This window comes from Dendrobium catenatum, unplaced genomic scaffold, assembly GCF_001605985.2.
Source record: "Dendrobium catenatum unplaced genomic scaffold, ASM160598v2 fragScaff_scaffold_183, whole genome shotgun sequence".
NCBI classification, from domain to species: Eukaryota; Viridiplantae; Streptophyta; class Magnoliopsida; order Asparagales; family Orchidaceae; genus Dendrobium; species Dendrobium catenatum.
Genome location: NW_021318645.1, coordinates 26353 through 39726, shown reverse-complemented (window position 1 = coordinate 39726; position 13374 = coordinate 26353). Strand labels below are relative to the sequence as shown.

The 13374-nt window shown below is 34.2% G+C and overlaps 1 protein-coding gene across 1 annotated transcript in view; it reads left to right on the top strand.

The window, feature by feature from the left end:
* The window catches only part of LOC110097255 (trafficking protein particle complex II-specific subunit 120 homolog), a gene marked incomplete at its 3' end in the record, with an annotated part of 34020 nt that overhangs the window by 5427 nt on the left and 15219 nt on the right, over positions 1–13374 (top strand). Inside the window, 3 exon segments of the mRNA XM_028692893.1 lie at positions 9394–9600; positions 9732–9914; positions 10209–10318. Of these exon segments, the coding sequence (XP_028548726.1) occupies positions 9394–9600; positions 9732–9914; positions 10209–10318 (500 nt within the window).

Genomic DNA, 13374 nt, shown 5'->3' with positions numbered 1-13374 from the left:
ATGATGTGAGTTATTTTTGGAGATAAAACCTGCGGGTTTGTTGTTTGGAAAAGCTTGCGAGCTTTGTCCATTCCCTCTTTCACCTCCTTCGGAAATCCTGCGGGCTCTTTCCAACCTTCGTCTCGACTCCTAATCTCTTTCTTCTCTCCGCAAGTTTCGACGTCATCAGTATCCTTCTTCTCTTGGAAAGCAACTTTAGGTGTTTTGTAAGAGTCAATTGAGTCGTTTGTAAGTGTCCAAGTTGTAATAATTTTTATAATATTAAAGTTGTGTTTTGTTTTGTTTAATTTGTCTAATTATTATAAGTTTTGTGAGTTTTTCTTTTTTGTGATAAAAAATTTGGGTCCCTCCCCAAATTTTTGATTGCATCAACAGATGTGCATGGATATACTCCAAAGATTCACTTCAGATGTCGAACTTCGACTTTTAGAGAAGTTTGTAATCAACTTGTTCGGAAATTTGGAGATCAATTTGTTGAAAGACCGCGACAGCTGCAAATTAGTCAGTTCCTTAATGTTCCTCCGATCCCTCAGAATGTTCCACTTATATATATGTTGTTATCGAAGTGGGATTTAAAGACAGAGAGTTTTATTATTAATGAACATATGATAGATTTCACATCTGATGAGGTTGCTCTAATCATATGCATGCCGAATAGAGGTATTATATTTGACGTTGGCAATGCTAGATCCAGTGGCAAAACATCTAATGACATTCACCATGACATTGAGAAGATGGATAATTCAACTCCTATGAATGATCTAGTGAAAGAATTCGTCCTTTACTTATTATCCAACTTTTTTTATCCAATGACGAACTTCCGTATATCAACATCAATCCTGGAAGTTGCAGAAAATGTTGATAGGTTCAATACATACAACTGGCCAGAATCCATTAGGGGTTTCCTGGTTAATGAATTCAATACAGTTACAAGTAAATAATTCAAAGGATACGCACTGGGATATGTCAATGGTTTTGTCATGATTGTAATTGTGAGTATATACATTTATTTTTTTGTTCAACTCCTGGTGTCCTTTACTTTATGTTGATTTTACTATATTGTTTGTTTCATCGTGGTGTTTTACTTTATCCCCAACAATTATTAAGCTTCCTAAAATCTCTCTATGTATAATATTTTCATATCCCCAGACTCAAAGTTTTTCACAATCAAATGAATTGGCTATTTTTCAATGGCCACTTCATCATTGTTGGGTGGTAGTTGGTTGTTGAGAAGTAATTCTTGATGATTGTTTCATTTATGTTTTCTTCATTAAAGAAAGTTAGCACCAATTTTGGTATTGACATAAAAAATTATTCCATAAAGGGCATTTGATGGTTAGATTTTGTATGTGCCTTGACTTTGAGGCATGTAGAATTGCTATGATACAAAGTCATATGTAGCCCAAGAGAATGGTTAATGGATATATGAAAGAAAAAAAAGAAGATTTTCTAAATAAAAAAGGGAATTAGCTCGCCCAAATTTATGGTGAGTAAAATAAGGATACACTTCCTGAAATCCCTTGATGGATAAACCATTTATAGGCCAAGCACAAATTTCTTATGCTAATTAATTGAGGTAGTTCGTCAGTGTTAGTTTGTGACGTAGAGTTACTTCTTTAATGACTTATTCATTATTGGTGGGATTGAAGCTAGTTGTGGGAAAGTGATTTTTAGATGGGCAATTCATCATTCTTATTATCTTCATGAGGATCATATTAATGCGTCTCCGCTAAAGCCTAGTAATTAGAAGAGTTGTGTGAGGGATCTTTCATAGACTAATCTTATTGTTAGTATTGGAATCTATTGTTGGAACTATCCATGTATGCAATGTTGGATTAAGCTGGCTATCTTTTGAACTTAACTTCTATGCATGTGAGATAACCTAAGCTAGGTACCACTTTAATATTTAACTTATCGTTCAATTCCGCATAAGATCTTGCTTATTATTGCCTCTACATCTAAACATGCAAACTTCTTTAAGCAAATCACTTTCGCATGGATTGTTTCACATCAGATTGCCACAGATTTGCTTTGTGCTTGTTAACTTTGTAGTTACACTCCTAGCAAAAGTCTGTACTACATAACATATAAAATGCATCATGCTGTCAAGTTCACAATTTATATAGTGATATAAGAATAATTGGATAAGAGATTAAATGATAATTATAATATTAGCTATTGCATTGGTAGCAGATTCAAATCTCCTTATTTTTAATTGAGTAATTGTCATACTCGAAAATAGAGAGGTATTAGCCATTGTTAAAGGTTGGCAGGTCCAAAAACAGCTGTCCGTCTTGGAACCCTTTTAACTCAACTTGGATTCTACACCATGGCTTTATTAAGAAGTTATCTACAACATGATATTTTCTTTTCTTGGTAATTAAAAAGTTAATCACTTGAAGAAAGTCTATATAAGAAATTTCTTAAGGATGCACTTTCAATGATGCCATTAAGCTAAGTATGATTACTTTTTTTGTTCACTAACACCTCTACTTTTTATTAAAGAGATACTAAGTTGATAGGATTTAGATTATTGAAAGTTTGTTGGACCAGCTGCTGTTTTTAGACATTATCATGTTTACTGATTGTGTAGAGATGTTGATGAGAACACCAAATTGCAGGTATTAGGTGATAGTGGTGTGTAGCATAATGCAGTCAATATGGAGAACTCATCGATTAGTACACAAAAGAAAAATAAAGCTTATATAAATTGTCAAGTAGGTTAAACTCTTTTAATTTTCTTCAAACTTCTGATTAGATTTTTCCTACTAAGGTCGGGCAGTTGCATGTCAGGCTTTAATGTACAAAATAGAGTGTCTCGATGTCTACCAAGGTGGATGAGTTGTGCAAGGGGGTGCACTTGTTGGCTTGGTATTTTTATTGTGTATTTTGCTCGCCAATTGTCAATTGATATTATGATATGACAACTTTATGGAGATCACCATAATATAGAATTGGGGTCCAAAGTCATATCATACGCCGACTTTTCAACTATCTTTGAAGAAGTCAAGACATTTTATTCATACATTATGCCATGAATACGGCGACCTAAGTTCTTTAAAAGCTTAAGAAAATACATGCATGCATGTATGTTTGTTGGCATGCTTGTTTGCATGCATAAATAACAAAATACATCTAATTTCTATAATCATATATAATTTGATGGATGGATGAATGCATAAATATACGAAACTTTTATTGATGTAATCACACTCATTGATTAGAAATATGAATGGATGGATGGATGCATGCATGCATAAATCTTTTTGTTATGATTATACACTGGCACTCAATAATTAGGAAAATGTCAATTGAGAATGATATTAAAAGAATGATGGAAAGGAAGAAAGAATGGGCATTTAACTGATCTTTTATATATATTCTTGTCCAACATGCCCTCATGCTGTGTCTCTGATGTAGGCAAAAAAAAAAAGTCTTTGGGCGTTTATTGTGGGCTGTTTTGTCTCTTATTGGGCTTGGCCCATTAACCCTTTGCTGTTTGGTGTTTGGAGTTCCCAGCCTTGGGTTTTTTGGGGCTGCCGTGCCTCCTTGGTAGCTGTTCAGCTGCGGGATGCTTGGGCTGGCCGTGCCTTTTTCTTGGTGTATGTTTGGCTCATGGCTGTTCCGATTCTGGCTGGTCTTTTGAGGGGGCCTGGTTGCTCGGTTTGTGGCTCTGTCGTGCCTTTTCTCTTGGGTTTTTCCTCTGTTCTGGTTGGCTGAATGGGGCGCCTGCTTTGGGTGTCTTTTGAGTTCCTTTTCCCTATTTAGGGGGTTGTTTTGCTGCTATTTAGGGAGATATGGACTGATTTTTGGAAAGAAAACCTGAGGGTTTTGTAATAGCTTGAGAGCTATTGTCTTCTTCTTCTCTTCTTCTTATAATTTGTCTCGAACTTTTAATCTCTTTCTTCTATCCGTGGTTGTCGCCTCCACATGTATCTTTCTTCTCAAAATTTCTTTAAATTGCAAGGTGTCCCTGAGTCATGTTTTATTTTAATTTATAAATGTTGTTGTGTCTTGTGAGTTGTAGCGTTGTTGTGTTATGTTTGTCGTTTACAATTATCTATAAAATGTGTCTTTAAATTTGCAATCTTAGTGCCTTTTTTATCTATGTTGTAAGAAAGGAAGTCTTTTAGTTTTTGCAAAATTTTATTTGCATCAATTTGGTATCAGAGCCTTAGGTTGTGAGTCTTCTTTTCTATTTTAAAAAATTAATAAAAAAGTGTGTCAAAATAGTCAACAAGCCAAAGTTCACTTCAAAAGGAAGATCTACGTCAGAAATAATGCATTTGGAACATCAAGGAATCATTTTTATTCAACCTAAGTTTGCAAAGTCGTCATCCTGATATTTTCCAACGTGTACCAAGGCGATCTCATCAGGAGATGAGAATTCTCCACATGGGGAGAATTGATGTAGGTAAAAAAATATGTCTTTTGGCATTTATTGTGGGCTGTTTTGTCTCTTGTTGGGCTTGTCCCATTAACCCTTTGCTGTTTGGTGTTTGGAGTTCTCAGCCTTGGGTTTTTTGGGGCTACCGTGCCTCCTTGGTAGCTGTTTAGCTACTGGATGCTTGGGATGGCCGTGCCTTTTTCTTGGTGTATCTTCAGCTCCTGGCTATTCCGATTTTGGCTAGTCTTTTGAGGGGGCCTAGTTGCTCGGTTTGTGGCTCTGCCGTGCCTTTTCTCTTGGGGTTTTCCTCTGTTCTGGTTGGCTAAATGGGGCGGCTGCTTTGGGTGCCTTTTGAGCTCATTTTTCCTATTTAAGGGGGCTGTTTTGCTGCTATTTAGAGGAGTTATGGACTAATTTTTGGAAAGAAAACCTGTGGGTTTTGTAATAGCTTGAGAGCTATTGTCTTCTTCTTCTTTTCTTCTTATAATTAGTCTCGAACTTCTAATCTCTTTTTTCTATCCATGATTGCCGGCTCCACATGTATCCTTCTCCTCTAAATTTCTTTAAATTGCAAGGTGTCCTTGAATCGTGTTTTATTTTAAATTATAAATGTTGTTGTGTCTTGTGAGTTGTAGCGTCGTTGTGTCATGTTTGTCGTTTACAATTATCTATAAAATGTGTCTTTAAAATTGCAATCTTAGTGCTTTTTTTATCTATGTTGTAAGAAAGGAAGTCTTTTAGTTTTTGCAAAATTTTATTTGCATCAGTCTCCTAGGTGCCTGAGAATTGTTGGAGAGCTTGTAAAAAAAACAAAAGATTAAACAATCAAATTTGAATTTATGATTTTCCAAGTTGCTTAAATGAATTATTGACCATTTAGGAGTTATTGCTCTTAAAAACTTAAGAATTCATTGTTTAAGAAAATTGAAGTGGTAGTTATTTGGTGATTGATAAGTATCACAAATTAAAAATTATGGAATAAACCAAAATGATTCTTATTAATCTATCCAAAAAGAGATAAAAGATACACCTAGTGTGGAGTTATGTAAATATCTTATATTTGCATTCCAAATAGACTATATTTGTGAATCTAACAAATGTATATAGAATGATGGAGTCACTCTCAATAACGAGTGAATTATAGAGAGTCATATGAAGGGAATGATGGAGAGGAAGAATGACATTCTGCATTTTGAGTGATATTCATATATAACTGAGTTAGCTTAGCATGTTTTATGAATGATTTCTGTCCAACCTGTCCTCATTTTATGTGTCCCATTTACCTGAGAATTTTAGTCAATTTATAAAAGAAATAAAATAGAAGATTGTCAACTTTGAATTTTTAATTTTTCTAGTTGCTCACGTGTCTTATTGATCGTTTGGAAGTACTCTTGTGTAATAGTCAATGATTCATTATTTAAAGATTATTGAAGTGGTATTTATTTTATGATGAGTAAGCATCACAACTTAAAAATAATGAAGGAACCAAAATGATTCATTTTAATCTAGCAAAGAAGTAAAAAAGGGCATATTCATTGAGGAGTTATGTAAATATCTTATCCTTGCATTACAAATAGGCTGTTTTTTGTGAACCTTACAAATGAAAAGAGGGAAAAAAAAGAGAAAAGAAGGATGAAAATGCTTAGGATGGTTGAAGTATGAATTAACATAGATATGGTGGTGCTCTTAAAAAAAATCAGCCCAATTTAGCATGATAAATGCACTTAGGCCTTGTCTAAGGATTGAATTTGACGTAGATTTGACCTAGTTTATGAGACTACAAATTGTAATAAGAAAATAAATGTAATGATGAAGCAAGATTATCAATTATTTTCAATTATCACATAAAATTGCCCTATCTCAGTTATGGATTTCACTTTGAATGGTTTGATTGAGTCAATCTTTTATTTTTAAAACTAGTCTAGCATTGGTGGATTCAATTCCAACCATTCAAAATGGAATGATTAGCTAGGATGGGGGTTATTCCATTGTGCGAACATGATTGTATTTTTCAAGAGATAGCTGAATTGAGAATATTTTTCAAATTGTCTTGAAAAAAATACTATGAAGATCAAAGCACGAATAATAGTGACCGTGTTAGTGGGAATGAATAAATTCAAGTGTATCGCTTCAATACAAATGATGATTATACCTAAAATTTTTCAATTGTCAACTTAGTAAACAAAATATGATGTATCAACATATGATTTTATTGAGTTTATTAGTTGATTTTTTTTGGCGCACATAGAATATCTCTTCCCTAAGGTTCAAAACATTAGGATTGAGCGTAATTATATTTTGGATTAGATATCATCTTTCAACTTACTTTAGAATTAAATTTTCAAGAATAAAGTTTTTTAGGTTAGTGTTTTCTTTATATACTTTGATGATGATGAGCAAGGTAATGAAAGTGGAGATCGTGGGTGACTTTTATGCATTGATTGATGAGAATGAAAGAATCTAGTGTTAAGGAAGTATCAAGGGGGTAAAAAGAAAGAAGCGTTTGAGAAGAGAAAATGAATTGAATGTCTCTAGGAGAGTGAGGTATGGGGTAGAGAGAGAAAGAAAAAGCATAGTGACCATGAGAGCAAGAATTGACCTCAATCAGCTTAAAGAAGAGAGAATGCTAGATGAAAGCCAACAACCTTCCAAATATAATTCAAGTCATTCACTAATGTACCCATAATTTTCTTGGACATTATAACATATTTACAAAAGATAATGACAAGTATGCTCGAAATAGAAAATGATCATTTTACCCCTAATAAATAATAAAATGAAAAGTGAAGACAATGACATAAACAACAACAAGCCTTTATTCCACTATGTGCGGTCAGGTACATGAATCATTTTTCTCTATTTTGTCCTATTAAGAATTAAATTCTCATTTAAATATAATAAAAATGTCTTTTTTAATACTTCTAACCAAGCCTTTTTAGGTCCACCTTTATCTTTCTTAACATAAGTTGGATCTAATACATATGCTCTCCTAATATGGTCATAAAAAAGCCAACTTTTTATGTGACCAAACCATCTAAGGCAACTCTCTTATCTTATCTGCCACTGGAACTACTACAACTTTTTCATGTATATACTCATTTTGCATTTTATTTCTAAGTGTAAAGCCACTCATCTACATGAGCATCCTCATCTCTGCAACACTTAACTTAATTTTATGCTTCTTTTTGAATGACCAACATTTTGCACCATAAAGCATTGCAGGTCTCACCACCATTTTATAAAATTTTCTCTTAAAGTTTGAGGGGCACTTTTCTATCACACAGTAGACCTGATGCATTCCTCCACTTCAACCATCCAACTTGAATTTTACTAATATTATCACCATCTATTTCACCATTAGTTTGAACTATATACCCGCACTCTTTTTAATGACATGTTACTACTAAAATTGCACTGATGTGATCGCCTAATGTCACATCCCATGCTAGATCTATTACTTCTAAAATTGCGCTTAATGTATTTAGTTTTACTGTTTTAGAACTACTCAAATGAGAACCTTTAGGCTCTAAGGTTAACCTCCATAATTCAAGTTTTTCATCAGCTTCCTCTCTACTTTTATCAACAAGAAGAATGTCATCAACAAAAAGCAACACCAAGGTACATCCTCTTGCAAATGTCGAGCAAGAACATCAATGACTAAAGTAAAAATATATGAGCTTAAAGCTGATCCTTGATTTAATAAACTAAAATAGAAAAATACTGGTTAAAACACCTTGTGTTTGAACACTTGTGAATACAATGACATAAAGATGACACAAAATAGTAATGAGTTAATATTGTATCAGTGAAGACCATAAGAAATAAAATGACAAACTAAAATTGGCTAAACTAACAAAGACAATGACCACCCTTATGACTGAAATTAACCATTTTATTGGAGAGTTGAATGGATAAAAGAGGAAGAACTTTACCTTGAGAATTAAAATGCCGCTGAAGGAATAAATGGAGGATTTAGACTATACAAATGAGGTATTGAAATCCATCCCATTGGAAATCCATCTTGAAAAGCAAAGGCGAATGCGAAATCAACTCAAATTAGAGGTGATAGAATGAGAAATTCATTTCGAGAAATATTAAAGTAATGGAAAGAACAACACCATTATTGGTAATATTATTTAGATGGTTATTGTTGTTGATCCTTAGGAATATTGTCATCATATATGGAGTGATTCTTTGGTAGTGTGGGGATTTTCATGCATATTGCTAGATTGACTTGAATTGTTCGAGATAATGCTAGGCTAAAAGCTAACTTTATTTTTTTCCAAAACTCATGGATGGGTTAGGTTAAGTAATTTTGATTAATTTTGTTGGATTGATTTGAGTTTAATTGGATAAAGATGGGTGTTGAAAAGGAGGCTTTATTAGGTAATTTATTTCTTTATTTAATGAAAAAGAGGACATGATTTCTAATGGGTGACAAAAAGGGGCTGGGAAAATGTTTTCACAAAAAAATGGTAGTAGGGGCGCTCAATTACCTTGAAGATTGATTGGATCAGGATAGAGTGGGTTTTTTTTATGCTTTAGATTTAAATATAAATTTCATTGAGTTTTGTTCATCTTTAGGAGTGTATGATGATTTGTTTGAAGGGTACTAGGATTTTGTGGATATGATTGATGTTTAAATGGAATATTTTATTCCAAGTCAACCATCCTTCTAAATGCAACGTGTATGCTATTAATTGCAATAGTGACAATTTTCGTGGGCATTTGTAACTCAACTAACACTAAGATAATGTTAAGCATGTTTAAAATGGCATTTTACCCTGACATATAATCAAACAATTTGTAAAAATGATGAATCTGGCCAAGGAATTTAGGCGTACCACACTGCATCATTCTCTTTACTTATTTTTAATATACATCCGGACACTATTCTAGCATGTCTAACCATGTATTGCAGCAATTCTCATACCTGTATTTCATACGTATTAAGTTTTATTTAATATATTTTTTCTAAATGTTTCTTGTGTTGGTTTTGGAAACAGTTAGAGGAGGGCCGAGAAAAGGAAAACAGTATTATTTTGTTCCCTCCATCTGATCAACAAGCACAGGAACTTCATATGCTGACAATGATTCAAGATCTTGCCGCTACATTGTTGATGGAGTTTGAAAAATGGGTTCTTCGTGCAGAATCTACTGGTACTATATTGAAGACGCCCTTAGATTCCCAATCCAATTTAAGCTCTGAGGAGGTTTGATCTTGATGTGATTTCAGTAGTTATATGTAGTATGGTTCTCAAGTTATTTAAAAGAAGACCATGGAGTTCTTTTAGGTTTCAAAACCTCTGAGGTTAGTTAAGCTGGTTTTATTGATAAACTTCAGGTGATAAAAGCTAAAAAAAGGAGGCTTGCTCGAGCACAGAAAACTATAGGGGATTATTGCTTATTAGCAGGATCGCCTGTTGATGCAAATGCACATTTTGTTACAGCCATAGACCTGGCCAGGTTGACTGGAGATGTTTTCTGGCATGCTGGTGCTCTAGAGGGCAGTGTTTGTGCCTTGTTGGTAGGTAAAGGAGATCATTAATGCTGCTTTACTACATTTTACATTGGGAACTTTTTCATGCTAAGGAGTTTTGTAATGTCTGAGTGAATAGGAAGTGTTCTTGTTGGAGTGAATAGGGAAGTGTTCTTGTTGTTCATTTGAACTGTCAATTCTTTGATTAGTTATTTTTGTTTCCCTAATGGGTTAACACTTCTAGTTATTGACTGAGATGGGGGATACTGTTTAAAAACATTGTTGATGGTTGCAAATTTAAATCCTAAACTGCATGATGGCTTGACTTTCCGCAGTATGCAGGTTGATCGGATGGATGAAAGGGATTCTCTTTTAGAGGAGGAGGTGAAGTATCGCTATTACACTGTCATTCAACTTTATAAGAGATCATATTTACAAGATAATGCACAGAGGTAGCTAACAGTTGACCTGAACATATGTAGACTCTTGTTTTATTTTAGAGAAATCATTCAATGAAGCCCCACAAAGAGAGGAATAAATTAAACCAGAATAAGAATTGTAATGCTTCTCACGTTTGTGCATTTAAATTGTACAGAAACCGATTAATAAAATACATAATGCATAAAGGTTGCATTATATTTTTCAACCATTTTCACCCATGCCTCCATCAAATGCATATATTTTCTTTGTTACTACTTACTAGTTTAGTGCAGATTCATGGACATAGCATATTGTTCTTACGTTTTGATTTTGAGGCTTCAGTGTATAAAATTAGTTGCTAGGGTGCAGATCATGTTAGCTGCTGATTGATACTAGAAGCAATAGTGCTGACTTTTAGCATGTATGCTGTTTTGGATTGTTATGCATTGAATTGCTCCTGGTGCATGATTTCAAAAGCATTTTTCTATGAATTATTAATTTTTCCTATATCTTATGTAACCATTTTTGTATTAAGAATGTTTAGCCATATACGATTGGATATAGTAAAATTCATATTGATTATTTTGTTATTAGAAAAATAGATCGTTTAGATTGCAAAGATTGTAAAGTTATTCCGAGTGACAGTTTATGTTCCTAGCATCGCTTATTAATTTTGGACTTTAAAATTAAGGATGTCAATATTTGACACAACTCGAAACCCGACCCGAAAAGTCGAAAGCAACCTAAAAATGACCCGAGTTGCGCTCGCTTGCTTCTCACGATCACGCTTGCACGCTCACCATCGTGCTCTCGCACTGTCGCACCCTCGTTTGCGTCGCGCTCGCACCCATGCTTGCATACGCGCTCTCCCTCTTGCGTTGCTTGCCTCGCGGCTTCGCCCATGTGGCCTAGCTGTAATGCCCAAAAGTTCTATGAAAATAATTTTTTTTAAAATTAAACTATATCCCCAAATATTAACTTCTACTAAAATTGTAAAAAATTATTTCATTGTATTCTGCTCGTCAATTGGAGCAAATTGATATATAACACTATATGTTAATTTGTTAGTGTGGGAAGTTATCGCATTAATTTGATTTCTTAATTTTTCATTAAGTTTTTCTTATAACTATTGTTAAATCATTAAATCTTTATAGACTGTTATATTTTACCTTATAAATACTATTGTTAATATAAGTACTGTTATATAAGTATAGTTAATAGTCTACTACTATTAAATTGTGATTAAACAATACTAATTTTCCATTGACATCATTAAATTAATATTAAGTGCAATAACACTAGCCTTCCACTAATCAAAGCATGTATTAGGCTCATGACGATCAGATGGCTATGAAGGTTTTAAGCATTAACATTTAGCTTTGTGGTGTAAGCTTCTCCCATTCGAATTTCATTAGTCAAGTTCTGCTTATGAGATTGATGCAAATAACTAGATAGAAAAATCAAAACGGAGAACACAATGACTAATAGAACTTTCTCAATTCAAATTAATGTAGACCAACACCAAACACACCTCAAAACAAACAAAAGTTAGACAAAAAAAATAAAAATTAAAAATAAGAAAAACTATCCTCAGAACAACCAACAAGTGGTCACCTTACATGCATCGAATTAGTATGAAAAAGATAAGTGTTCAAAGACATGCAAACCAGAGGTCCACCACAACAACTTGGGCCAACGTCCACCACAAACTCCTCCAGCAAATGCTATCAAACCGGCCAACCAACACCTTCAAAAGCTTGAGAAGAAAGATACAAGTGGGGTGGAAAGTTGTGGAAAGAAGTAGGTAAGAAGCCCAAGACGAAATCAAAGAGAGGAGAAGAGAAGTGGAAATAGCTCGCAAGCTTTCCAAGAAGAAAACCCTTAGTTTTAAGTAGTTTTCACTTTCCAAAGTCAGCTCCAAAATGTCACAAATCAGTTACTATATATAGGAGATGAGAGGGAGCCAAACAGCCCAAATAGTCGCCCATACTATCCAATTAGCAATTGGGAGCAGAAGGCCAATAGGTTGCCGAATGGAGCTGCACCCAAACGGCCAGCAGGACAACCAACGAATAGCTAGCAGCAGCTCACAAAATAGGTAGCAAAAACCCGAAACCACCAACGCAAGGAGCTTGGGTCAAAATCTAAATCAGCCCACAAGCCATGACACCAAAAAAAGCTAGCACACCAAAGGCAAGACATGTCAAAGAGCACAACCTACACATGATCATTGGTTGCCTTCCATCATAGGGTAGAAAAAAAAAAGAAATAAAACATAAAATTCAAATTACAAAATAGTTCAACAAAAAATAAAAAACTAAAATGAAATCTTTTGCATCAAAGATTCTCTGGAGCAAAAGCAGGGTTCTTGGGTTCTGCTGTGTTGAAGTCGGTTGGTGCAGGAGAGCTGTGGAAGCAGGGGGAAGAATTTGGTGAGGGTGAGCTGCTTGCTTCGTTAGAAGTAGAAGAATAAGAAGAAGAAAAAGAAGAAGGAAAAAGAGGGTAGTAGGGAAGAGAGATCAGAGGTGAGCATTTTGATTTTTTTTATAATAGTTGTACTATTGGTTTTCTAATATTGGTAATATTCTTAAAGGAGATTTTACCCAATTGTTATTTAGGATTTTAACTGGTATATGAGGAGAAGAGGTTTTGGTTGCAAGGTAAATTATGATTTTAGGATAAATTGAATTGAATCAATTTATTTGAAAAATGATTTTGATAGGAAACACTTGTGTTCCCAAGTGTTTCTCACCAAAACTGAAGTTGATCCGATGGAAATTGCTGTCCACAGCAGAAATACAGCAGAAATCTGCTGTTTACAGCAGAAAAACAGCAAAACGATACGGAAATCTGAGAGAAAACTCAAAGAAAAGCTTGTGATCTACTAGTCGATGAATAAATTAGCAAGATACAATTGATCCTCAATTCGAGAGGAGGATCGTTCTCTCCCAAATCTCTGGCAACACCAAGAGCCCAAAGAAACCTAAATCTAAGAGATCTCAAATTTCAGCCAAATTCAAGATACTCAAACCCTAGAAAAAACAACTATTTAATGCATACAAATCAAAAGGAATTCCCTAAACAAGAT